The sequence below is a fragment of the Bombus fervidus genome, chromosome 13 (genome assembly GCF_041682495.2).
Source record: "Bombus fervidus isolate BK054 chromosome 13, iyBomFerv1, whole genome shotgun sequence".
In the NCBI taxonomy this organism is placed as follows: domain Eukaryota; kingdom Metazoa; phylum Arthropoda; class Insecta; order Hymenoptera; family Apidae; genus Bombus; species Bombus fervidus.
Window position 1 is genome coordinate 9,685,498 of NC_091529.1, and position 26,725 is coordinate 9,712,222.

At 44.8% G+C, this 26,725-nt stretch overlaps 2 protein-coding genes across 5 annotated transcripts in view; one reads left to right on the forward strand and one right to left on the reverse strand.

Moving 5' to 3' along the window:
* LOC139993754 (uncharacterized) overlaps positions 1 to 26,725 on the forward strand; it is a 253,487-nt gene that overhangs the window by 85,885 nt on the left and 140,877 nt on the right. The window lies entirely within an intron of this gene.
* Positions 537 to 26,725, reverse strand: part of LOC139993748 (uncharacterized) — a 46,138-nt gene continuing 19,949 nt past the window's right edge. For 2 of the 3 annotated variants that reach the window (XM_072015754.1, XM_072015755.1), the window contains exons 3-6: positions 5,941 to 6,084; positions 2,986 to 3,317; positions 2,591 to 2,865; positions 537 to 2,468 (exon numbers count right to left, since the gene is read on the reverse strand). In XM_072015754.1, coding sequence (XP_071871855.1) covers positions 1,760 to 2,468; positions 2,591 to 2,865; positions 2,986 to 3,317; positions 5,941 to 6,084 — 1,460 coding nt within the window. In that variant the 3' untranslated portion in view covers positions 537 to 1,759. The remainder of the gene's footprint in view (positions 2,469 to 2,590; positions 2,866 to 2,985; positions 3,318 to 5,940; positions 6,085 to 26,725) is intronic. The other variant, XR_011801452.1, reaches the window with a different exon arrangement.

Below are 26,725 nucleotides of genomic sequence, written 5' to 3' on the forward strand. Positions count from 1 at the left end.
CAACGAAAAACTTTATTCTCAAAGGAAAATTGCGGTATAACGATTAATCGATAGATTTCGCCGTGTACCGCGGATGTTAAAGTATTCGATTAGTTTACTCGTACGTATAGCGAGAAGTCGGAACGTTTCGGATGCCGTTATAATTGGTAACAGGTATTATCTCACTCTCTATGACTAAAGATAGAACATGACACGTGTTAACTGGAAATCAGTGTATTTTAAAATAATAACTATACAGTAAGAAAATTACAAATCGTTTCTCGTGAGCGCTCGCAACTAGTACGCAAAGTATCAACAAATGTACAAAACGCTGGTCGTCGTCGCAACCATCGTCATACGCCGAAACGTTACCAACAACTGTACAAAAATGTTCGCAACGCCTCTTTTCCTCTTTCTCTTCTTTAAGCATCAAAACGATTCGTTTCTAAAATATAAACGTCGCAAGATAAGTCGTCCGCACGCATCCAAGTAAGAAGGAACTATTTCTTCCGTAACTTCGTTATCTTTCGCTTCATCCACCGCAGTTCTTTTCGAAGAAATCATCGAATTTCACCGATGACGCGCACGCAAAACACTCGTGTCGATCGTGGAATACGGGTCATCGGTCGCTTCTAATAATATCGATCGGTCACAGCACAGATTCCTCGGTGTACCGGAAGTAGCGCGGCGTCCCGACGAGACCCGCTACATCCGCTGCACACACGTGGGACCGCAATTACGCGATCATTTTCCCCGGTCAACAGCCTTGTAAATCTTCCGTCCGGTTCCCCGTGGAGGACGCCGCCGCTCTCTCGCCGTGGAAAAAGGGTAGAAAAAGATGCCGGGAGGATAATTTCTTGGGCAAATGGCGTTGTAAATTCCGCTGGTGCGCCGCAGCGGCGTTTCTGCCCCAACGGTTCTCCGGTCCGACCCAGGAAGTGGCACGTTATCCCCGTCAATGGACTACCAACGACTGCGCTCGACGCGTATCCATGGTTAATGTACATCGTGTGTTAATGAATGTGTCGACGAGTCCTGGCGATTGAATCCGCGCGATCATCCTAACGATTCGTCGGGAATCGCGATCCAACCTGCTCGATACAATTAGAACGTCACTCGCACTGGCTCGTTGGAGATCGATTTAGGCATCGGTCGCGATAGAAATTGAAATTTTATGCGTTCCGTTGTGACTCAAAATCTCGAGATGCGCCTGCCGGTTGTTGTCAGTCGTTTAGCGACTGTCGTTGATCGATTTTTTTTACCAGGTGCATCGGAGACTCTGATCCTGTTTACGAGTCGAGCTTTTCGAAAGATCGTTCCGTTCAAGAACAGGTTGTTTATCTCGCAGAAGGGAAATTGTAATTAGCAGGATGTTCCTCTCCGCTATTTCTCTTTTAGTTTCATTTTTTACGCAACGGAGACTCGACAGTGACTTCCGATTTAGTAGTTTTAAGATCGATCCAGAGATTACAGATAGATCGATGAACTGATACGCGTTCGTTATATCCTAGAATGTCGTCAGAATCAAACAAGTATTTTATTATTTCTCGATATTTGTACCTACCTCGTTTCTCTTTAGAGCTTCCCGATATCGAAATTCTACGTTAAGCAATTCCTTTCTCGATTCGGTACGAGGCAACGCTCGATTATTTCGAGCAGCGTGAACCATCGACACCAGAAATTGCATTCCATCACGTCGAACCGTAAATGTCTCTTAGTCACTCGTCATACACGATTTCTTTTTCTCGATCGCACAATATCTCGTTCGAATGGTTCACGATCAGCAGACGGTGTTGTAAATTCCTTCCTCCTCGTCAGCGGCGTTCAAATCGGACACTTCGGATTGTGGCAACGCCAGCTTTACGTAACCTCTGTCTTTCTCTCTGGTCCCGTTCTTCCCTCCTGGAGGCGGAGGAGGAGGAGGTTTCTGTTCCGGAGAACTAACGTTCGTAGGCTCGCAAATCTCCGCATAGATCTCCTCTGTCTTCGATGGCGGCGTTGATGGTAATGGAGTTAAACTGTCCCTGACCTTGGAATACGGAGGATCGAGGTCCTGTTGAGTCTGAACCTCCAACACACTGGTAGAAACCGATCGTTGAACTTGCTGTCTCGAGGATGGGGATGCTTGCAGTAGATTCGTTTCTGACTCGAGGCTGGCGTATCTCTCGGACCTCATGCCGATTTCCGGCCGAACAGCGAACGTGAACGAGGCCGATTTCTTGGCTGGATTCCTGCTTCTGCCACCCTGAGCTATCCTCGAGATCCGGTCGAGGAAGCTGTGGTTGTTGCTACTCGCTCGACTGTTGCTACGATCCCTGATGGTCGTTCGTTTAATGTGCTCCAGCCCCTCCTTTAGACTCTGAAGAATCGGTTTCGCTTCTGGCTTGGATTTGATCTCCTTCAGATGCAGTTCTTTTAATTGGCCGCCGCTGCAGGGCGGCTTCGGGGGCGCCACGCGTGGTTCCGTTGCTCTCTGGTCGAGCGCTCTTCTGGAATTTCAACGAAAATTCACCATCTACGAATCGTCGAAGATATTCGCGACAGAGACGAGAGAAAGAACGATACAAAGCAAAGAAACGAGTAGTTGGATCGTTGTCAGGCGGATTTTTACCTGCAAGCCGAAAGTAACCGTTGCATCTTTGGCGACGCCAGCAACCGTGCTTCGGAAGGGCAGCCTAATCGCGCCCTTTTCACTCGGGGCGCCGTTGGCCCTGTGGCAACGAGTTCAAGTAGCTCGGGGACCGTGGAATTTGGTACAGGTCTCTCGGGCATTAGAGGTACCGCGCATCCTAATACTATGGGACCCCTCGTTGCACCTTCCAGCTGCATCAGGCCGCTGTAATCTCGTGGCAGTGGTATCGGCAAGGGTCCGGCAACCAGCCGTACCTATCGATGGAAATTTCCGAACTCGATCGTTATTATGCGTCGCAAGCTTTGCGATTCTTGCGACGATCGAACGAAACTCGCTATCCACTTTTTCCAAGAAAATATTTTGCTTGAGCTTACCCTAAGGGGAAGATCCCTTCTGGCAAGCTGATGAACCCTGTAGAGCACGGCGTCGCTTCCGGTGTCGAGGCTTCCGCTTTGACAAGTCGCGTAGAATTCTCCTCTGGCGGAAAGCGGCGCGAACAACTCGTGGCCGTGAGAATCCAGGCACTGCGCGTACTGATCTCGTTCCGACGACCTTGAACTCTTGCCCTCCGGGACACCACTAACGACACCGGAAATACCACTGGAAACCGGTGCCCTCCGCGTGTCTTGGAAAACCGCGGCCAGTCGCAGAACTTCCCCGGCGCGTACCGTCGTTTTTGTATAGTGAGCCCTCAGGTTACCGTTCTCTGAAACGGAAATTATCATTCTGCTCTGAATCGTTATTACGTCCCAAGCCTGTGATAATGATGATCTATTTAGAGTTTAGCCTACGACTAGAGTTTAACCCGTTATTAGAGTTCAGCTTACGAACGGTTTCTTTAGAGCCTAGACGATCCGTTCCTCTGACAAAAGAAAGATTTCTAACGAAGTATCGTTTCTTTTCGTACTTATAAATTCTGCAAGAGATCAGTGGAGCAACGAAACAAATATTTACAGGGTTAATTAATTTCCAGTAACTGTAACGATAGATTTCTATGGCCCAGTACTTTCGCGTACCGCTATCTTATCACGAACATCGTGTTCTCTAATAACTGTGAAAGTCGTCGTGTTAGAAATTCTAACACATAGCTTTGCTTGCAGTTTACAACAAAGTAGCTTCCACTTCGTTATTCCAATTACCTAACTCGCCTCTACCCACGCTATCATTAACAAACCAGCTTCCACCTTGCTTCTTACCGTTCTATCCATCCAGTCTATTCCAGTACTCTGTCTAATGAATCTCTTCCTAGGCTAACCAACCGAGCTAATAATAGTATTAACGCCAGAACCCCGGCGACGTACGATTTTCTCCATTTTGTGCGTCCTTTTTTTTTTTTTTTTTTTTTTTTTTTTGAACAAATATTACTATTATCGTATTTGTCGTTTTTTCGTCCATTAACATCCATTATAATTTTCCTCGCTAATTTTATACCCGATTTAACCATTCTCTGCTAAAACGTCGAGTATACCATACAGATGTACCTTACGCGTTATCTTTAAGATCAGATTTGCTCGTCGTTCCGTATACGTTCGTGTCCGAGGACGAACAAAACGCCGATTTAACGTGTCGTATACCAGCTACTTTTCATAGACGATTCATAATCCGATGAAAAATCTTTACGAAAAGACTCGTATTGCTCGTACGAACGACGAGCGATCCGCGACCTCCGCAGGACGAAATCGCTTGCTCCCTTGTTTCGTACGCTAAGTAGGTGTGCGGATTGATTTGGGTTAAAAGAGGCTGGAAGTTTCGCGGGATTTCACTCGGTTCGAACGTGGAATATCGCGAGAGTCGGCGAGCAGGAGAGAACTGGCGATAGAATATGGCGCGACCATAATCGTTATGGTGCATAATGGCACGAGGGCCGTGCGTATCGTAAGAACCCCAGCGGCTTTCACCGGGCCGCGTGCCTATTACGTTACGTGCTCCTCGCCTACGTTTAAACGCACGAACAACCGCGCCGGCCACTCGCATTAACAGACACATTGACATTCGTGTCACGGCCAGTCGCTGCACCCAAGGGAATAATCCTTCGCGCGGACCGTGCGTGAGTGCACGCGCCGTGTTTGTGTGCACGCACCGGACCTCGATGCATTGTCACGTCCTAGACGAGAGACTCGATAGGGACAATCCTGACTTCGACACGGTTTCACGCTCGTAGCCCGTGAAGGAAGACCGTGGGCTTCTCACACGGATCCGTCCGTGATCGTGTTCCGTGTTGCCGATGGTATCGGTGTTGGAGGATGGTCGTAGCGTTATGATGAATGTATTAAGTCCTTAGGGTTACCGAAGGTTTTGCGCAAAGAGGGTTTTTCGAATTCTTCTACGGAATTGTATTTCTTACGCTAGAATCTTGATTGCTCGAACGTTGCTTGTGGGGAAACGCCGATTATTCGACCACTGGATATGCGAGGGAGAGATTATAGGAACGCGGAATGAATCACGTATTTATTTATTATTATATGTATTTTATAGCACTGTCAATGGTACGATATTAAATCATTCCATGGTAAACGTTACTTTTTTATATATACGCTTTCGTACGAAAGACGGTGGATCCGGTAGTTCGAAAGCAACGTTTACAGGATACACCGTGTTAAGTATTTTTCGATTTTCTATTAATTTTCGCGTAAAAACTTAATCGAAAACGGTATAACCCTGTCTATGCAACAACCTTTATTAGTTTGCCTCCTAAGCTCCATACGTAGGAACGTTATTCACCATTAAAATAATCATCCGACAGCGAAACCTTTCCAGTATACACTACCATTAATTCTCTACGACGCGAACTTTTCGTTTTCCTTTTAGCAAACGAAAGTACGGAAGATAATGACTTCATAAACGAGTGGTTTCCTCATAAATTTCTCAGCTACTTTTCTTCCCTAGATACCGCTACATCGCGTTAAGGTCATCTATTTGGATTCGAACAAAAAAGGCTTTGGTGTTTTACCGCGCCGATACGACCAACGGAAGTCGTAATTAACGAAACAGCTGATTCATTGGAAACGGCGTAACGCGTGAATACCATATGCGATCGGTGGCTGCCGGCTAACGCGTTCGTTTTCGCCGGGAACTTGGCGAAATTGTACGCGTGATCATCGCGTTTGAAAACTTCTATAATATCATAAACGAGCAACTATTACAAACGCGCATTATCATTATGTTATATTATCATGCATTCGCGTTGTAGCACTCCTCGTACATAGTTTTACTTCAACTACGTTACGATCGTAACGAGCGAACGAACGAAACGTTTCCTGGTGAGCCGTGCAATTACGTGTCATTTACAAAGTAACTGTACAAGTGGATTAAACATTATTAAAACTTACCCATTTTCGAGTGTGTCAGCGTGTAAGCTCTCAGAGGTTTGGCAAGCAAAAACGCCGGAACACCGGCACGAACTAACGCTCCCACTCTTCGGTACACCCTGGCACTTCCGGTACCACTGTTGTTCGACACAACGGAGAACCAGCCTGCAACCAATACAAATCTTCTCGTAAACGTTCTTCCGATTTTTCTTTCTTATACAAATTTTCTCGCTTCCGATCTTTTCGCCTAAACTTTATCAGCGTGCGCAGAACGCTCCGTCTAATGCACGTCTAACATTTAGTTCATGGAGCGCAAATGCATGGCTAAAGGCACGATGCGGATGCGTATTTCTTTAGCCAACGTCTATTTCAAACTGCTCGCAGGATATTTTCTACGATCCTGGGGGCAGATACGATATCGTAATAAAGCTCGAGAGATGGCTAGAACGATCAAAAGGCCTAGCTTGCTACAAACGCGTGGAAAATGTATCGGGTAATATCCGAGGATCGAGAGCTATAAATTTTCGATCGTTCGTAATCGATGGTAATTTGCATTAGGTCGAGTAATTTTATAACTCTGTATGTACGATATATCTATTACGCTTATTACTACGAGAAACTCAGTCGTCGCACTCGGTTGGCATAGTAATTTTCGCTTTCTCGTGCAAGGCAGGACACGCAAGCGATGGCATCTGTGTCAGAGGCTCGATGCACCGTCGTTCCACGGTGCTCGTTTCGTCGAGCAGCGGTTCGTTAACGCGTTCGCGCGGTTCGTTCTGAAACGGACGTGACAAACGTTACCGTTGCACCGTGGAAATGGCCGTCCCACTTGCCGATGAAAAACTAGCCTTTCGTAAACTCACGTCTATGACATCGATGTTATCGTCGATCTATAATTTTTCGCGAAATCGCAACGTGGACTTGACCCGTTTTATTCAGCGATATCATTCGTCTTACCCGGTCAAATGATTTTTCGCCTGCTGAGATCGATCGTTCGAGGATCTCGAGCAAAGTGTTAAACGATACAACCACAGGATCCAGTAACGTTGGAAAAATCGGCGATAGATCATGCCGCGCGAGGTTCCAGGCTTAAATTAATAATTTATCGACGATTTGCAGAATATACGCGCGATTCTTCCGATAATTTATAGTCGAATGTAAAAACATCCGCCGGTTGTCCCGGCTTCGCGTACAATGGAGGCGTATAAATCGCTGAATCGATTTGCAAGCGGTTTACATCGTATTTCCGCCATCTTGAATTGATTTACAGCTGGTACTAATGCGCGAGTTCCAATGATTGTTTCGTCCTTTCCGCGAAACGTCCTTTCCACGAATGTATTAACGTGGGTGTTTTATCGTCGATACAGCACGTTCGGTTTTATGAGCCACTCGGAATTTATCGTCGATAGGCCACGACTGTCAGGTTAGATTAAATTACAATCTCGTTTCCCAAAGACAAAGAGGCTGCTCGACGCTTAACGCCGCGTAATAAATTTAAGCAGGAACTTCTAATTACTTTCTTACGTTCTTCCATTCCGACCAATTTTCACCTTGTTCGTCGTTCATCGGATTTCCAACCTTCCAACCTACGATTTTACTATCGTAGATCCGTTTCACGTTTACGAAAATAAAGAAACATCCGCTATCTACTATGTCGAGTAAATCTTCGAAGGATTCTCGTTAAATTTTTTGTCAAGTTGCTTCGATGGATTTATAGTTGGAATAGTAGTGACAACTAGGCGATATTCCAGATATATCAAGACGCGATCCGTTACTCAAACACGATACATCCAGATAAGTAAAGAGCCACCGTACGATGATATACATTAATGCATCGCCGTTGCAGTTCGTTCTATTACAGCTAGCTGGTACTGTTCCGTCATTAATATTCGATTAACCTGTGTCCCGTGAACAATGCAGTCGAGTCGTGGCTCTTCCACGATGTTTCGGCTCGTGGACCAACAGCCAGGCGAGTTTTCTTTCTTCTTTCTGTTTCTAACTTCCTTCGAATCCGACTCCGATGTCGAGGAAAGTACGGTTGTATGGAAATTGGATCTGACACTGTGGAAACGGTAACAGCGTTGATCGTTAAAGTTTGTTAGCGAGATGAAGTCAAAGACGGATAACGATAGTCGAAAAGAAAAAAAAAAAAAAGAAAAAGAAATTTAGCGACTCTACGCCGAACTGCAAATTCCTAAAATCGATGCCCTAGGTATTTGTTATTTCCTTTACGAAGCAACCGTGCAATTGCGTAAATTATCCTATTTAAATGTTACGACAAGAAGGTACGAAAGCTACCCAATTTCTAATCAACGTATTACCTCACACGGATTGCACGCAAAATTGCGTCAAAAGCAATGGCCGAAATATGTATCGGGTGGCCCCTCGAGCTACCGTACCGGTTGGATCAAAGGTACCGGTCAATTACGGTGTGACAAAAAAATCGACGTAGCTTTCTTTTTACCGCAGAGTTTTATACAGCGAAGACAGACAACGTACTCGTACACGCGTAACGTCACCTCCGGATAATATCGTTTAATCTTTCGCACGTACTTACCCACGCACACGCGGCTCTCGTATACAAAGTACGTACACAAGCAATTACATTGGCAAAAATTACGCAAGGAGGAACGGAGACGTATGCTAATCGTTCGTTACGAGAAATGAAAAAGAAATCAGGCTATACGGATACTCATTAGGCCCGTGAACATTGCCAAATACATACCGATCCAGATTATTCAGATTCAGATCACTCTCATTATCTCGGAGGTCAGGGCAAGCTGGAAGTAAGAATGAATTCCAGTCGACGACTTTCACGTTGCGTAACGAGTCTTCGCTCCTTTTCTCTCGTTCGCGCGTTCTCTCGCTCTCGTGCACGTGGACACGCGTGAACGCACTGGCCCGGTGTGTGCATCAGCACGTAATTGATGCTGCTTTACGAGCAAATGAATTTAGCTACCAAATGAGGCGATGCTATTTGCCAGTCTTTTTTCTTTTTTTTAGGATCGAGTAATACTCGCCTGGTAAAAAACGAAACTGAAAGAGATAAGACAGCTGTGGATGGACGATGAAATAGGTGTTACTCACTTTTTCCAGCAAATTGCACGAATGAGAAGGAGAGCAAGTTTTTATCCGGCGAATGCAAGCGCTGATCGCGACTAAAAATTGTAGGATATTTCAATCGCAAAGGGTTAAACTAATCGCTACTTTCCTACAACTACGATCTACCTTCTCGTCCTTCGAATTCGCTTTCAACGGATCAAAACGCGTATCAAAGCTACGTTATCTAGTAGGAAGGATTCTCCAGCCTCCAACCCCACTATACGTACGTACAGTACCGAATTTCAATCTTCCTTTCAAATTACTTCCAGCCACGTCGTTCACGATCCGACTTGTCCAAATCGTCCAACAAAATCCCTGGACTTACACCGCAGCCCATCCGACTTTATTTTCAAATTACCCGACGCAAGATTTCACTCTCGACGCGTCAGCCATATTCCATGGTCCATATTCCATCCACGCTGACGCGTTCAATTTGTCTTGGGGCCCGTTTCCCCCTGTGCCGGCTGCTAAATTTCCACGGACGTGATGAGATATAAATGGTAGGTGTCAACGTGCCACGGCGTATGACCGATCCCTGACCATCGCATCGTCTCAACGCGTTGTTGCGCAAGCCGGCCTTCGTCCGCCGGTACGGTCGCTCGTCTTTTCGTCGATTTTCCATGCAAATATCCTCCTCCTTCTTCTTCTGTTCCTCAGAAGTCCCTATCCAAGGGATCGACGATAAATAACGATCACCGTGGGCAAATTGCTGCCTCTTCATGATCGTCGTACTTTTTCCCTGGTGTTACGCGACTGTTCGTGCTGCTCGTTACATGCACGCGTGATCATTCGGGATTAATGGGTTTTTGCAAATGGATCGTACTGGACCATGCAATTTCTCAGTGGTTAGCGTCGGCAGGCCGTTTCAAGGAATTGCGCGTTCCTTCCCCCCTTTTTCCCTGCTTTATTTCTTTATCTCTTTGAATAAACGAGATAAATCGTTGTAACGCAACGATCGCTAAATGTTGAGAAATTTTCCATATTTGTATTCGGAGAGTGTGTTGCAATCGTCCCTCGAATAGAGCGCAGACGATTAAGACTGGATTGTTTCTCGCTTATTCAGCCTGCCAGGCCAAGTTTCTTCTCGCGGATTTTGTTCAAAAAATATGCTTATTCGTTATTCTGTGTGAAAAGACGCGCGTCTTGTCGTCGTACGCGTAACTGGATTTATCGAAAAGGTTTAAACTTTCGAGAGAGTAAATTTCTGTGGATAACGTACGTTGTGCCGGACGTGATTAATACTTGCACATTTGTTATCTCGTACCTTTACGATTAGCTAGAAAGTCGAAGCTTTAGAAAAGCTATATTTAGGTGCAATGAAACATGTTCGTAAATATATTACTACTATTTTTATCGTCTGTATTGTATTTATCGATATATTTGTTACAATCACGAACGACCGAAAGACTGGAACTTCGTTTCCGCAATTAGTTGTCATTAATATAGAATTTCCATTGTCTCGATCAATTACCACCGATATAACGATATTTGTTATCCTGCACGACGATTATCGATCAAAGCGTCGGCACGCGAAAGAAGATCTTACCAACAATTTTATTTCTCTGTTAGATTTATACGAGCTAACAGAGCCGAGTCAATGGTACGTGCACATGTACTTAAACTTAGACGATAAGGATACTTCGGCGTAACCAGAACTTTCCAGGTCGCGCCTTTTCGTAAGAAACACTTTCTTGGTAGCCGATGTTCCCAGGGTCCACATAATCAGCGCGATATTACCGCGAATCTGATAAACGCATTACGTTATACACGAAGGAAGCTTCCGTGACTGCACTTTCCAGCCGAGCTCTGTTCCAACGAACGGAGGAATTCAAACGGTATTGTAAGGACGCTCGCCTCGTTCCCAAACCCGCTGACTCGGATGAGACTCGTCGCACGTAACATCGCCGCGTGAAAGGCAATTTTTCAGCATATCGCTCCGCCAGAGACTAGGAAGTCGAGGGATCCGCGTGTTCCAGGAAGATGCGCTATTAACGCGCTCCACTCTGTATACGTATATTATTCTCGCAGTTATCGTGATCGACGATACGTTGACAGCTTCGTGTCGTAACAATCCTGTTATTTGCTTCGCCGCGATGAATTTCTTAGCGAGGATAGACGATAAAATTGTTAATTGGATCGAGTATCGATAAATGCGTGTACCGATTAAAATAATATTCGAGCAGCTATCGTTAACCGTATAAAACGATAGAAATTTCCTTGGAAAATGATATCGCGTAATTGAACGTGGTCGACCAAATATAGAAATATAGAAAACACTCAAAGTGCGGTGTCCCACTTTCCAAAATAGAAACTTCTATTGCTTTTTGTTATCCATTAATCGGCGGACGTGTAAAGACCGAATCTTAGATTTCACGGTAATAAAATTGCGCTGTTTGCGCTACTATGTGGGTACAGGCGAGTTTTCAACCGTGTTAATAGCAAACAAAAATACCGATTTAATTCGCTTTCCGTAAACAATTGTTGACATTTACGTCGGCTTTACGGTGCGCTTTCTAACACGGCTTTTTCGCAACTCGTGAACTCGCGCTCGTTTTAGAAAATTATTACGTGGTTTTGCAGTTATGTAAACAATGCGCAGAACGCCTGTTCGTTGGGAAAAGTAGCAATGAAAATTCTGCTCGTAAAACGGTGAAAAGCGTAGCTCGTCGAATATTCGATACGCGAGAGATTCGTTGAACGCGTTCGTGGATAGCGCGAAAGAAACCTCAATGTTATTATATCGCAACGTATTAACTTAAAATTTAGAGTAACTTTATCTACGCAATGAAATAACTTCGTTCGTAGGTACATGATATTTGACGTGTAATAGTTTTTGATTTCGTGCATAACCTGAAACGGAAACAATCACGTTGTATGACTGTCTGAAATTGACTTTCGTACGTTCCAATTTTCTCGAAGCACTTAGCTGCCGATTCAGATCATTCTTCTATTCTCTTTCCTTGATAAAAGATCAGCGGAATAATTAATCAATACGGATGTATCTAGGTGCCCCGTCAGGCATTCTAATTGATTCGAAGAGTACTCGTGAATACCGTAACCGTCCATCTCGAACTAGTTGTCAACAGTACTCTGAATAATTTTAACGTTGCTCTGCAACTTTTTATACGTCATACTCCAGATAAATACAGATATCACGTAACGTTGCTTGTACTTATTTCGCTTTTAGAAGAAACGCAGTTGTACGTTCCACTTTCCCAGTGAGCTGCTCGATTACCCGTCCTGTAATTATCGTCACCGTATATCATCGAGCTTTTCATCATGCAAACAACGGTTCACCGGTATCCAACGTTCCGCACACTCTGTAATAGCGCGCGTGCAATATCCGTTGACGAGCTGCGTGTTGCTCCGTTACAACGATTTACAATTAAAAGCGAATTAATCAATCCGAAGGCGAGCCGGTCCGACCACGGCATACGTTTACGCGCAATCTCAACCGCATTCAGCGATTCCTCTCACTCGTATATCTTTGCCATGGTTTCCGTCATTTTAAACTCCCGCCTGAATAGTTCCACCGTAATAATCACCGGCTGAAATAGTTGGCTCGTTTTTCAAGCGTAACACACCGGGCCGCGACAGTTATGCACACGGAAGACACCGTTCAAGGTGGAACGAGTTCCTGTTAGCGATGGGAACGACACCCTCGCGATAGTTTCGCGGAAAACGTTCCACCGCTTTTTCAACGTGGCTGATTATTCGTTCCATTCGCGTACGTCGCGCCGTCGTGCGTGTCCGATAGCTGACACCTCGGCCAACGTATCCGTATCGAGCCTCCTTATACACTGGCCGCAGCAAGCCGTCCATTCTACGATTCTACGGTCGCTTCGATTCGCCGGTCGATGTTTTTCCGTCAGCTGGTTCTTGGAATTTCGTTTAGTGTTCCTTTTCAGCTAGCTACTGGCAGGCTGGTATGGTTTAATTGTAATTTATTTGCAGGTTGTCTCGAACGTTGCGAGCGTGGTATGCGCGTAAGGATACAGTAGAGGTTTTTGGTTCTTCGAGTTTCGTTCAGCGTGCGTTTCTTCAGGGTGGTTGATTTAGCATCCTACGAACGTAATTTACTTTTCGGTTGTTTCAAACGTCGAAACAAGATACTCGCACGGATTTAGAGAATCTTTCGGCTCTTCGAGTTCCATTTATTTTATTTCCTCGAAGAAGCAAAAAGACGCGCTAACGTTTTGGCGTATGGCTGTCGTTAAGTATCTGTTTCGAGGCTTCCGACCGTTGTTAGAATCAGTTCCATCGCTAGTTCCTGTTAATCGCTGTAACATATCCCTGAACAAAATGGGTGACACACGATCGCCACGTGTATCCTTGTTAATCCGGTATACGATCTGTACGTACCACGGTCGTTCACACCTGGTTATTTAACGCTATAATTCACCACGCTCTGCGTAACAATTTGCAACTGAATCGATACGATCGTTTTTCATCTTCTCGTCAGCTCGACCGTGATCAATGGCGACTTTTGTTCAATGGAAAGAAATCGTCGTGACGTATTATTTCTAGCGTTGGCAATGAAGCGTTTCGATACCTTCGATCCTCTAAGGACCTTTGTTCGATTTCAAATTGCCATCTCGATTCGTATCGCGTAATGTACGCGTGACGCGATTAATTTATCAAATCATTCAGTCGTGATTTAAATTTTATTCAAAATAAACAAATGTTCATTACGATCGGTCGGTTTCTCGCGGTAACGCGCTCGATCGTCTTCGATGCGTTACGACTATTACAAGTAACAAGTTACAAGTACCATCGAAAGTTCCATCAACCTCTCCTATTCAAACGTCCTATTATCTTAACAGTGTACATTTTCTTATACTCTTTCCTAAACGGATTAACATTTTACGCGTAACAACGTCAAAGAGGAAATTTGTGATAGTTAGGATATAAAACAAGAGAGACGTTGCGTAAGTCGGACAATTGCAAGAGTACCACGAGAGACCGTGAAACGAGTGCCCACTTTGAAAGCATATTCGTATTCTAAAACGTTTATAGCATTGGGGAGAGACTGTTAAATACCTTGATTACAATCGCAGATTAATTCACAAATTAAGACGTCGAATGTCAAAGATTTGTAATCGCGATACAACGCGAAACAGAGTCTGTACAACCATTTACGAGTCTGCATCGCCTTTGCTCGCTACTCGTATGGAAAAAAAAAAAAGAACAAAGAACGAAGAAAAGGAAGAAACGGTATCTTGGACACCACCTTATCGTATTCCGAAGCAGCACAGGCGACAAATTTTGCAATCTGACGCGCGTAAGTAACATCGACGCGGGCCGCGGTCGCTACCCGATCATTAATCAAGCTCACGATCAGTCTGTTCTAACAAATATCGAATTATATATCGCGTACGTAGGTAGTATCTCGACTTTCTATCTTGGGGGATCGTTGCACGGCGTCCCTGGACCGATACGTTCACGATCCTCGTAAATTCACTCGTAAACCGTACGTTGTAGGCTGAGACGAAAAATTAAATCGATCCCTCGCCCATAGCCTCGGGTTAGGATCGTTGCTTATGCAACCGTGCCGCGTCGATACTTTCGAGAATACGGGGGCCCGGTGAAGCACACCGATTCAGTTAAATGCTTTCTCTCCTTTCCAACCTCCTTGGGATTACGACCTTGTCCCGGCTCTCTTGTCGAGCCACTCTCGATTTCTTCCGGGCTGGCCAGCCACCAGCCAGTCTCTACCGCCGACTAATCTGCTGCGTTTTTCGCTTCTTTTTTCTCTTCTGTTCACGCCCGTTTCGAAACCGATTACCGATTTACCCGAACGGATCCGCTCGGTGATATTTCGTGCTTTGTTGCGCAACTATTCCTCGCGTTCCGATCGATTTGCCAAGTACCAAAGTAGAATGGACTCGTGCTGTTTATTCCGCGCTCTGACATTTTGGAATTGCGCTTCGTTTTGCGCGTAATTGCGGATGCGGCAATAGCAAATAGCCAGAGGATCGAGTTCCATTCTCCTATACGCGACTCCTGCGTAATTTTTCAGTAATTTCAAAGACATTTAAATCAGATTTTTCGAATATTTTTTTACCATTTGGATAGCGTGCTTGGGATCGTTATCGCGTTGCGAAATAAACGGCTTTTCGATTGGTCGTTGCCGAGACGGCGCTGCATTCCGCTGCAGAATTTGCAAGTATCATCCAGTTATTAATTTTCCATAAATACAAACCAAATCTCCCATACCCAGAAACCATTACAGATAATGATAAAATAATCACTGAGACCATTACCGACTCTCCAGCATCTCTTGCCTGTGGCTTCAAATGTGTTTTCTCGTACCTCTCTTCTTTGCATTCGCGTGCATACCGGCGCGTGTTATTACCAAAAATTTCGAGTTTCGATTCATCCGTCTATGCAACATCTGTTTTCAATCTACCGTCTGCGTTAATGACGATTCTCAGCAGATACGAGCTTTTTCTCTTCGCTTCGTCTTCCCATGGTAATGGTTTCCTGATAGCGATGCATCTTTTTCAGAGCTCAAATTGTAGGCGCTCTAACAACATGCCGAACGTCTCGTTTGACGAAGATCTTGTTCGATCAACGATCTCGTCTCTCTCTTTTTGTTTCTCGTTCTTTCTTTCTTGAATACAACTGAAAGATGATACCACCGGAGATTGAAAATATTCGCAAAGACAGACACAGAATGTTAAACGAGCGTCCGAGACGCGGATGGAGACGCGGACGCGATTTGACTTTTTCGAGGAATGCGAGCGCGCGCGAGAACGTTTCCCTCGAGTTGCAACATTCTCTAGCCTTGAAATCGTAACTCCAACGATTCTCAGAGTCGCTCCGTTGCCCGGTGATCGCAAGGTTGTGCCAGTAATCAGGATATACCACGATCCTTTCGAGCAAACCGGTCACGAGGACCCGCGAGGTGCATCGTCGTGTTGCAACGTCAGAAGGGTGCACACGGCTGCACATTCTTTCGAAAGGGAACAAAGTGCGCCGGTTAGGCGCTAACAATACCCACGGACATGCCAGACGTTCTATTAGCCGCGTTGGCAATCGGTAACGATTGTCAGCGAATGCACCGTCCTCGTCGGCTCTTTCCGAACGCTGTTTCGCTCGCTGCGTACGCGTACTCGATGTACGAGAAAAAGTCGAGAAGCAGAGGAATTAGCCGGAACCTTGGACAGACGAAAATTTTCTATTAAAAAAAAAAAAAAAAAAATCATCGCCTTTTCGCTCGAACGCGCTGTATGATAACAGTAAACAACATTCATTTATTCTACTATTTCGTTTTAAGCGACACGCCCATCAGCCTAAACGCTACCATAAATCAAACACCGCTACAACTTGTTCTTGCACGAACTCCGGAATCCTTTATTACACGAAAAGTAAGATTCGAACAGCCGCTAACCGTGCATCTTTAATTACAGGCTGTCCCTTAAACAGTCGCTAGGAGGAAGAAACATACGGTATCACTCGACGCGTTGTCGATTTCTCGATGGAACGCCTCGCTGACCGGCAGGTAGCTAGTAATTTCGAGTTCGAGCGTTTCTCTTCGTCTTTGTCCGTTTCTTTCTCCGTCGTGCTTGGTGTATCTCTTTAAAAAGAAAAAAGTCGATCAACCCGTGAGGCAGGGATCGCGAGGGAATCAAAAAGCCAACGAACAACGCAACCTGTAATTAACGCGCACGGGGCTTGCAAGGCTCGGCATTATCGTTCAGCCACTAGCTGGACCGCTATTACTTCCTCTACCATCGGCTCTGTTTCCTTTACCGTAGGTCAAGGTCTTTCAGTGCACGCTACTATCGATGCAACGAGTTTAAAGACCCGCGGAGATCCAGGAAGCTGGTCGATGACGCGATACTGCAAGTCACAGTCGCGTGAAAAAGGTTGATACAACGCGTCGCTCGCTCTCGTACTGTTACGCTCGCGAGACCGCGCATTCGTCGACTTTCATCGTCGAACGCGTTTCGGTTACGCCCGATCGACGACGTTTCTTCGAGTTTCTCCTTGACAACCGGCAGAACGATCCAAATTCGAACAAATAGCTGGTTTTACATTTCTACTAAGAAAAAAACATCGTACGATATTCGTACAATTGGGCACGCACGCTTAAAAATCACCTGCAACGAAACAACTGTCTAGATTCTGTTCAAGTAATGCAAATAACGCTTATAACGAGATACGCAAGCGATTTAGTTGGGAAAATTGCGTTTACGTGCATACTCGCTAGAAAGTACAACGTAACTTTGAATACGCAACTGGAATGGATTACACACTTTAGCCCCCTCGGACGTAAATAAATCAATAGAATAATGTAGGAAGCAATAACGTTTTCAGCAGTGCGCATTACCACCACGACGTCGGTGAATATGCGAACACCACGATAACCAATAGAGAAGGAGCAACCGTCGAAGGTCCGCGGCTAAGCTCTTCGATGCTGAGCCGAGAGCGAGAACCAAGAGAGCCAGGACCGTCTCTGCTTCATTTCCATCTAGGCGAAACGGCTCTCGCGAACCCCTGGTGCTGAACACGAGCACCAAGAGTGGCAACGACTTCCTATCCAGTCGTTGGGGCTCGGTCAATCCACGAATAGAATCTCATTATCGCCGCAAATTATATTATTAATTGACCAAGCAGATAGCGCGCTATTCGAAGGATCCGTGGCACGGTGGCCGTAACCGCAGCAATTGCGACTCCTCGGTTGCCCCTTTCGGGAACGAGTCGTTCCATCAGACATCGCCATAGGATATTTTCTTCGATGCAGCCGAGCGAACCACCGAAAGCACCCTGCGCGCAGCCACGTGCATCCCCCTGTTGGCCGCGGCCCCCCATCGAGCCAAGGGTTAAACGACTCGTTTAACCTCGGCTTCGTGGCTGTTGGCGGTGGATCACGTGGTCCACTCTCTTTTCATTCCCTCGGCTCGCCGGTTCGCCCATCTCTGTTTAGTGGACCGTGCTCGTGCAACAGCCGTATCATCAGCGCCTCGAACATGGCCTGGCATTAGCTCGCGTGGCTATAATACTGGAAGCGAGTCCGCGAAACCGGAAGCGATTAGTCAGATTACGTGATCGGAGGCACCGTTCGAAGCTGAGCCGCGCTAAGCGTGCCTCTCCCTGTCTGTCTCTCGGTGTGTACATGTGCTACCGGTAGTCACGTATACACGCTGGTCCCCCCTGGATCGTCGGCTCGTCCTGGAAGTCGCGTCCGGGGACTCGTTTCATTGGATTAAGTCAACTCGCTGGACCGGTAGCTACGAGTTTGTTCACATGGCACGATGCTAGAACGGTGATGCGTCTCGCGGCTCCTTTTGCTTCTAGCTTGGACGGAAGAGCGACGCGATGGACTTAAACTTGGCCAGGTTTTACGTGTGCCAGCTTGTCGTAGAGCTAGGCGAGGTTGAAAGTTCTCGCAAAACGGTGCGAGTAGGCACTGTTTAACACGCCTGATGTTTTTACAGCGTGGCTCCGCTCTAACACGATTAGCAGAATGAAGGGAAGCTAACCGAACATCTGGATAAAATTGAGAATCGCTCGGTCTTGGACGGGTTTTTGCGTTACGCTCTTAACAATTAGGCGTAAAAAGTTTAATAGTAGAAAATTTGCCAACAAAAAGACGCCAGTAAGTACTATTACGTTGGGATGGTGGCGCGACTAGATGATTCAGTACATAACTGTAGTTCTGAACGAACTCTGATTGTGAATGATCGAGCAACCGTGCCTGAACAAGGTGGAAATCGGCGCTGAGGAATTGGGTAGCTAAGAATGACCGATGATCGCTTTGGTACTATAAGCTCGACTGGGAAAAGAATCGCGTAAAAACGAATGATTAGCTGGCGACTTTAGCTTGTCCAAAAAAGTAGATTCGCCGTTATTCTTTGGTAACGTTCTCAGGATTTTTGAACTCGGGATGGAAAGGATCTCGCCGTTCGGGCTTTGGAGGAATGTACGGACCAAGAGATTTACTTAAGTGATTTACGTAACAGTAGCGTCGTGAGGAAGTTATTAGGAGTTAAGCGATAACGTATCGACGCATTTTTACGTTCAGCAGATACGACACCTTCGGTAATTTCAAAGAAATTCTCTAGCAACGAAATTATCTGCTCGAACGATCGAGTTTCACGACGAGAAATTATGTCGGAAATTAATTATAATTGCTGTTTAATCAGGGATATAGTCCAATTGTCGATAAGAAAAATATTATAAGAAGAAACGAGTTTTCTACTAGTCGGAGTAAATTTGCGTGTCTACTCTCTTGACACAATGGCAACTACTCGTCGAAAGGATCTCTCGTGGATAAAGTTTCGTTTAAAAATTTCTATGTAAAGCTGCGTCTGTTCTATTTCTTCCTTCGCCCGATAGAGTCGAATTTAACAGTTGCTTTGACAAGTACAAGTAAGAGTAATAGGTGGATGAACCGTAGCTCCCGCACAGACAGTAAAGAAAGTCATCTAGTCGTATTAAACGATCTAATTAGTCGGCCGCAATGCAATTGGATTAACCAGTGCAGGATGTAATGCGTTCACTGTTTAACAGCTTTTATTATCAGCAGACTAGTTCTAAAGTTCCCATACGTCGATGAAAAATGTCCGATACACGCGAAACGCGATAGCAGTGAATCGTGTTCAGTTCGTTGCGCGTCTCTGTTTGCGTAAACTTGAAGATCGAAAGCGTTTTACTAGCTTCGAAAGTTGGTCGGACTTTATTCTTCGTTCAGTTCTATTTGCGGGCATTTTCGTGTCGCTTCCAGTAAAAGCAAATTCTTCGCTGAATTAACGCAACACCAACCGTAATCTTTAAAGCGCGTTAAAGTCTAAGTTTTGCGGTATCCCTGATCCGTTTCTCTCATCCGTCACTGTTCGACCGCGATCCATACAGCTTCCTTTTCCCTGTGTGGCCTAAGTGGCCACTTTGACGGAGGCAGACCGACGGTGGCGTTCTAGAAAAGCAATCAGAGACGACTACGAAATTACAGGATGCCAAGCGCAACGGGAGCGCGGTTGGGCTGATACGTTGCTGACCCGTTTCCCTCGATCGCCATCCAAAGAGAATTTTTGAAACTCCGTTTCTGCTTCGTTCCGGCTTTACCCACGGCTAGCGTAACATTGTTACGTGTCATTTTCTAAGGGAATGCGCGTTTCGCCGCCCGACCGACTCTACCGTGCCTTGGAAGCGCCACCTTTTTTTCTCCTTTTGTTTTTGAAGAAACGTCCGATGATTGTTTTACGGCTGCCGAGCTGCGGTTCTCTTGGGAAACTGTTCATTACCGACGCGTGAAAATTACCGGTTTCGTGTACGTTGGTCTTTATTTTTGCCTTCAAAGAAGGAGCGAATGGTGTCCTTTCTTTACTCGTTTCGCGATTTTCACTCGATATTTGCCTTGTATCCTCGTGAATCTGTAGAAAAATGCCAAAACACTGGGAATAACTTTGCTACTCGATTATAAGCAAGGAAAATGTACTCTTCAGACTGAGAATCGAATGGATCGCTTAGAGTTTTTTGACAAGCGCAATTGTACGTCAATTTATTCCAGGATATAACAAATGTGCTGTTGCATTGCGAATTAAATTTCTCACGTTAAACTGTACGTATCTATAACTGGCTGTCTATCAAATATGTTGAAAGTTCAAAATTTATCACAGTTGATATATGTGTGATCTACTGCGGCAACAGTCTATAACAAGCTTCAACGGTAGATAACAGCTAATAGCTTTGCAAATCATGTAGCAACAGCTAACAATCTTATTACTCCTTTAATGCTCGCAAAGTTCGAGTCATTTCAAACTCAAATAATTCATCGTAGAAGTGTTTCGTGCCTGTGCAAATCGACCAGTCCTTACGAGCTATCTACAACACCATTATAGGAGTAAAAACACCTGTACTATCCTACAAGCCTTAATCCTCCGAGCGCGAGCACCTTGATCCATAAATCATGAAATAACATAGATATGTAACAATTCCGAAGAATAATTTCAAACGCGTTGAAATGTGCTATGCAAATCAACGAGACCAGTTTTTAGTGAAATTGTACAGTCACGCGGTTAAATCTTACGTACGTACGTCTCGCGCATAAACTCACACCTCGAAACATGTTAGGGACTATAATCGGTGCAGGCATTCAGTCGATAAAAAGAAGTACGAGTATAATCAAAATAGCTGGCAATAGATTGCATTCTAACTACCTTCCGCGAAGAAATACGTCGACAACGTACAACCAAGGTTTCGCATATTCATTTTCGAGAGAAACAATTTCGATGCGCGTAAGAAAATTAGCGCGACAGCGGTCTCGTTAAACGGGCGCAGTCTTGGTAGTAAATCGATTCAAATTTCGATCAACGAAGCCCAGAGACCGTTTGCTACCTCCGCGGGAAGCACGCGGAAATTCTCACGCCGGAGTATGAATTATTTATAAATATTGGTCGGTGAATTATTACGACTGCGCGGCGTGCAGCGTGGCTATTATAATAGAAATCCAGCCACGAGGGTGGTTATTTACGATCGAGACGTTGCGAGCGCCCGTAGGGGACTCGCTCGAAAGCACGTCATTCTTCGAGAACTGAACACCGAGAAACTCGTTCAAGACGATGCGGGACGTGCACGTGACTCGGCGTGACGCTCGCTACGCGCGAACGCCAAACGTAACTAGAGAAGAGGAATCTCTGATAGGTCGTGGCATCTTTATGTTAATCCGCGCTTCATTGTATTTTACGATCGAAACTACTTGTTCAACGAAGCTTCGCGACTTTCTAAGCGGCTAGAGCCGGTCGGCTGCTTAGACTCGAATCTTTCGTTGAAGAAAGTTTAACAGAAGCATTTTTTTATAGATATTAGATCTTGCTTCGAAGCGAATTGGTAGTTGGGTCTTGTTACGTCCGAATATTTTTTGGAATACAACGATTGTATTTTCGTCCAGTAGCGGGGAGACGGTCGCGTTATAGCGCGTCAACGGGAGTCGTAAATTCCCGCTACGATTGCACGAATCGACACCACGAACAGGGCGATTTATTTATTCCTTATTTCGTTTGGGAGAATAAGGGGTGATTGGGTTGGAATATAACTGGACTTCACAGTTATATAATATATATATTTATTTACACTGGATTACAATATTAGAACAGACCGTGTTTGGATTCGTCGTGTCGGAAAGCGTTGCGATGAACCCGAAGGTTGTTCGATTTGATCGTTAGAGCGGCGAGAACTCGACTGAGTTATGTTAGAACTTGACGGCCCGATGAGTGTTAGAACAGTGAACTTGACTGTCCGAGGGATATTAGAACAGTGATTGACCCGTCTCGTACTATTTGGGGGCTTTATGGATAACAGATGTGGGCTATGGTGGTTCCTTGGGTTTATTGCGGGTCAGTGTGACGATGTGCAGGCCTCGGCGGCCTGACCACGAGGGACGTCGCAGGTACCGACTCACGCGACGTAACAACGATATTTCACGCTTAGGGATAAGTACTCAGACACAGACACCCACACAGGCATTTGAACAGGACACTTACACAGGTCATACTCATTACTGTATAGAGATTGGGGTTCAAAGTATTTAAGGGATCATGGGTCACTACCTAAGTCTAGTCTGAGAGTAACTGGCCAACAGTCAACAATTCTTATATACGTCAGGTTCTGTAGTTCTGTTTAATAAACATTACTGAATATTATTTCAACATAAACATTATGTCTTCCACAGATTATTAACCTTATTAACCTTATAGATTAAAATCTAACAATATTATTGGGTCAAACGTATTCGGACGAGTTTAGACAGAGAGAAGCAGACAAAATCGTCGTTCAAAGTTATTAGAGCTTAAAATTCGTGAAGCGTTATAAAATTTGTGACTATCATTCGCCTTTTGTTAGCCTCGCAATTTTGTTAGCCTCGAAGAAGAAATTTTTTGCTGAATTTTTCTGATTCAGACGACGCGAATATTAGACGAACAGAAGCACAGAAAACCTTAGCGATCGATCCTGATACCGAACGTGAAAATAACGCTCGCGGTGCTGAAGAATGCTCCTTCGTTTTCGCAGGTCAATGAATTCGAAACAACGTTTCACGAAAGGTTAGAAGACTTTAGGTATAACTATGGAAATTAACAACTCACAGAGCGTCGATGGAGTAACAGAATCGATTATCGATAACGACTTTCTCGACTCGATAGTTTTCCAAACAAAGTCGTATTTTGCCAATGCGATGAAAAATTATATAAAACTTACGAGACTTTGAAATGGACCGATACAACCAATAGTGAAATAGAAAAGTTTGTCGGATTGATAATTTTGATGGCACACAAACGGGTGTTGCGATATCGTCGTGCAAGGAAGGTAGTGTATCACAGGCGTTTCTGCGTAAGACTCGGCGAATTATGCGTAAAATATATTCTCGAGAGATTGCAGCAAGCGAAACGATAAAATCGCGAAACTGCCAACGCCTGGTTCGTCTATACCATCAGGTATATGAATCGGACGATCGAATATTTCGACGAGTGGAATACAAAGAGAAAGGGAAAGTGTTAGGATCTATCAAACAGATGACTCGAGGAAGTGACTTTCTTCGCGGATGTTTGGCAACCGTGTTGATTGATTAGTTTTGAAATAATGGAAAGTATTGCAGGAAGGAAGTAACATGGCGAAGTTTCCTACTGGCGAAAACAATCTGTTGAAACTTTCCAACGCGGCATAGAGTTCGCCGGTACCACCCATGAGAGTTTCACGAATAATAAATCGTTTCTTTCCTAATCTACTTGTAAAGTAGTACGATACGTTGCGAGCAAAAAAATTTGCCACGAAATTCACCTTGATCTTGAAAGTCAAGGTAAAACGTTTCTTGTCGCGGTAGAATTGCAACCTGATAATAGAATCGATCCCGAACGACGAAAAAAACACGTTTGCAAGAAATATTCTAATATCGCGCGTCTGTACGGAGCACGATGCTTGAAATCTCGCCAAGTCGCCCCATTTTCCTCTTGCCTTCCTATTATACAAGCCACGTAATAGACTTCGCACATAATAGTAAACATTCGGAAATAGTGGAAAACGCTATCACAGCCGTATCGACGCGTCCTGCGCACATGCACACATACATATGTGTACTCGCTTTAAATCCTCCACCCTAGCAGCATCGTAAAACACGTCCACGCAACGACTTTGCGCGCTTTGAACGAGATCGCCTTTTCGACGAGACGGAAACAGCTTCTCACCAAAGAACTTATCGTCTCCCTTCAAAATGTTGCTACGTTATGAATCCGCCGATACTCGTCCGCGTCCAACTAAAACGTAGAAACGCGTTTCATTTCCATACGGACGTTCCGAATAATTTCGAAACGTCGAGACGTTTATGTTTGCCCTGGCGAATCCGTTCGACTCTATGGGGAAGAAAGTTGAACGAGCCGAAGCTTTTCCATTTTGAAATTGAACACGTTCGCTGGCAACGTTTCTTGGAATGATAACACACCTACGTGGCTAAGGAACAAAGAGAGGAAGAACGCAGGGTGTCGTTTCTCACGGCGTCACCGTTCGACGATATCTTTAGAGCCGTCGCAATACCGTCCGCCTTGCCCAGACCAGAGCCTTTTGTTTTATAGCATTGCATCAGGAATCCTGAAAATTATGACTGCTGAAACGAGGCGCTTCGGAGTTCCTTACGGCCACTCAACGTCGCCGCGTTGACGAGCCTACTCCCTAGGTTCAACAACCCCTCTGTCACCATGTACAGGGTGGCTCGATCGGATAGACGAACTCGAATCCTGCGAGGCATTGCATCGCGAGAAATGCGTCGTAAATTACTCGAATCTGAAACACGCGTGTTTACTTACAGATGGTTAAAAGTTACGATTTTCGATGTAAATCTCTATAGATTTGAAAGGAATAACGAGAAGACAGAAATACCAGATGCCTTAATATGAAGTTATCAGCCCTTCGCCGGCTCTTAATATTCTCGACGAGCGGCTTTTTATTTTTGATAGAGAGATCTAGATCTTTGACGCTGATCATCAATCGTGCGGTATAGTCACACCTTGAGGCACGGCAATCTCTCGGCGATCTACCATTCAATGTATTCCTTCGAACGTCAGGTTCGTATCATTTCTTTATTGCGGGCCTTCACCCGCTTATCGTTCACCGAGTAATGCTAAGCTCACTCTGCTCCAATGCACGCTACGATTCTCTACTGTGTTATTTCCCGTTGTTCCTTTTGGCAGAGACGAGAGGAAACGCGATTTCAACGCGTTAAGTTATGTTTCACAAAGCTGTGGCATGCGATACGAAGAGATGACTCGCGATATTTCCCACTAAATTGAATTTCTGCCATATTTCAAGAATTCTTTCCTTTAAATTCGAATCCAGCCTCTTAGCAAATTTAATTCGACGTTGTTGTTCGACTGAGCGATATTTTTAGTAGAACGTCGTAGTACAGATTACTTTGCGATATTTTCACTGCGACGTAAGAAAGAAACGAGTAGTATAATAGTGGGTATTCATCGAGTATTTAACGCTAAAGTCGTAGATGATCTTTACCTGCTGCACTCCACGAGTCTATTAAGGAAGTCTATATCGAGGAAGAGCATGGAACAACTAGCAAAATGGTTACATACAAAGCAGCTTGCAAATGCTTCTAAATGCTTGCAAATGTTGTTTTTTTTTTTTTTTTTTTTAGAAATGTTCGTAGAGTTTGCCTCGATTGAGCGAAAGAGAGAAAGAACGTGTAGGCGCGAGGATAAATGCCGTGGAGGATGCTTGCACGAGTCAGTTTGTAATTAGTCTTTAGTTACTCTTGTCAGGACTGAAAGAGCAGAAGAGTGAATGAGAGTTGGTTATGTCGCGTCCATACATGTCACGAATACGTACAAACGCATACCAATGCATATATGTATAAATACACGTAATATCTTTAAACGCGAATTACCAAACGCACTTTTGCCATTTATTGCGATTTAATTTCACGCGTTTGATAAAAAGTGGCAAAAGCTAGGATAGATACTTGATTCTAGCTGATTCTAACGGATATTCGTGAAACGCAGAAACGATTTCTGAAAACACGTGTACGATCGCGTGCACCGAATACCAAGAGTGTCGCAAAGTACGAATACAGATCCCAGTATTAGCATAACCACTCCCTTTTCTGGGACAAGGAGGGCGTGACCGAAGGTACAGCGAATATCGAACAAGTCGATTCTTCGATTAATCGAGCTTCTCCAACGTGATCGACGCTAACGCGATGCGGTTCGCGCTATCGATCCGGTGTTCCGCGAATATAGAGTTCTACGAGTACGCGTATAAGGTTTCTTAGGATATACAGTACTACGAGCTACGAGACTATTCTACGTTTTGTATTCTACGAGTTGTGCTTGGAAAGATAAGAAAATAATTCATCGGGAGAAAGCTCTATATTTAATCATTTCGCCTGGCGAATGTTTCCTTATAAATTTCAATGTTATGCATCGCGAGAATGATTTGAATTAACATGTACGTATCTCTGTTCGTAATACGATAAATATAAAAGGAAAGAAGAGAAGTACGTCTGGTGCGACTTTCGAAACATCGCCGTGGTGGTCCGAAAGATATTCCATACACGAAGGTACTAGGAAGGAACGCGTCTTATTATATTTGCAAACGAGACAATACGTCAGGGAGTTGTCAGGAAGCTATTATGGTTACAGATGGATTGGAAGTACGTGTGAAAATACAATGCTTCCTGCGCGTTTCATTCCCTCTGATTGACTCG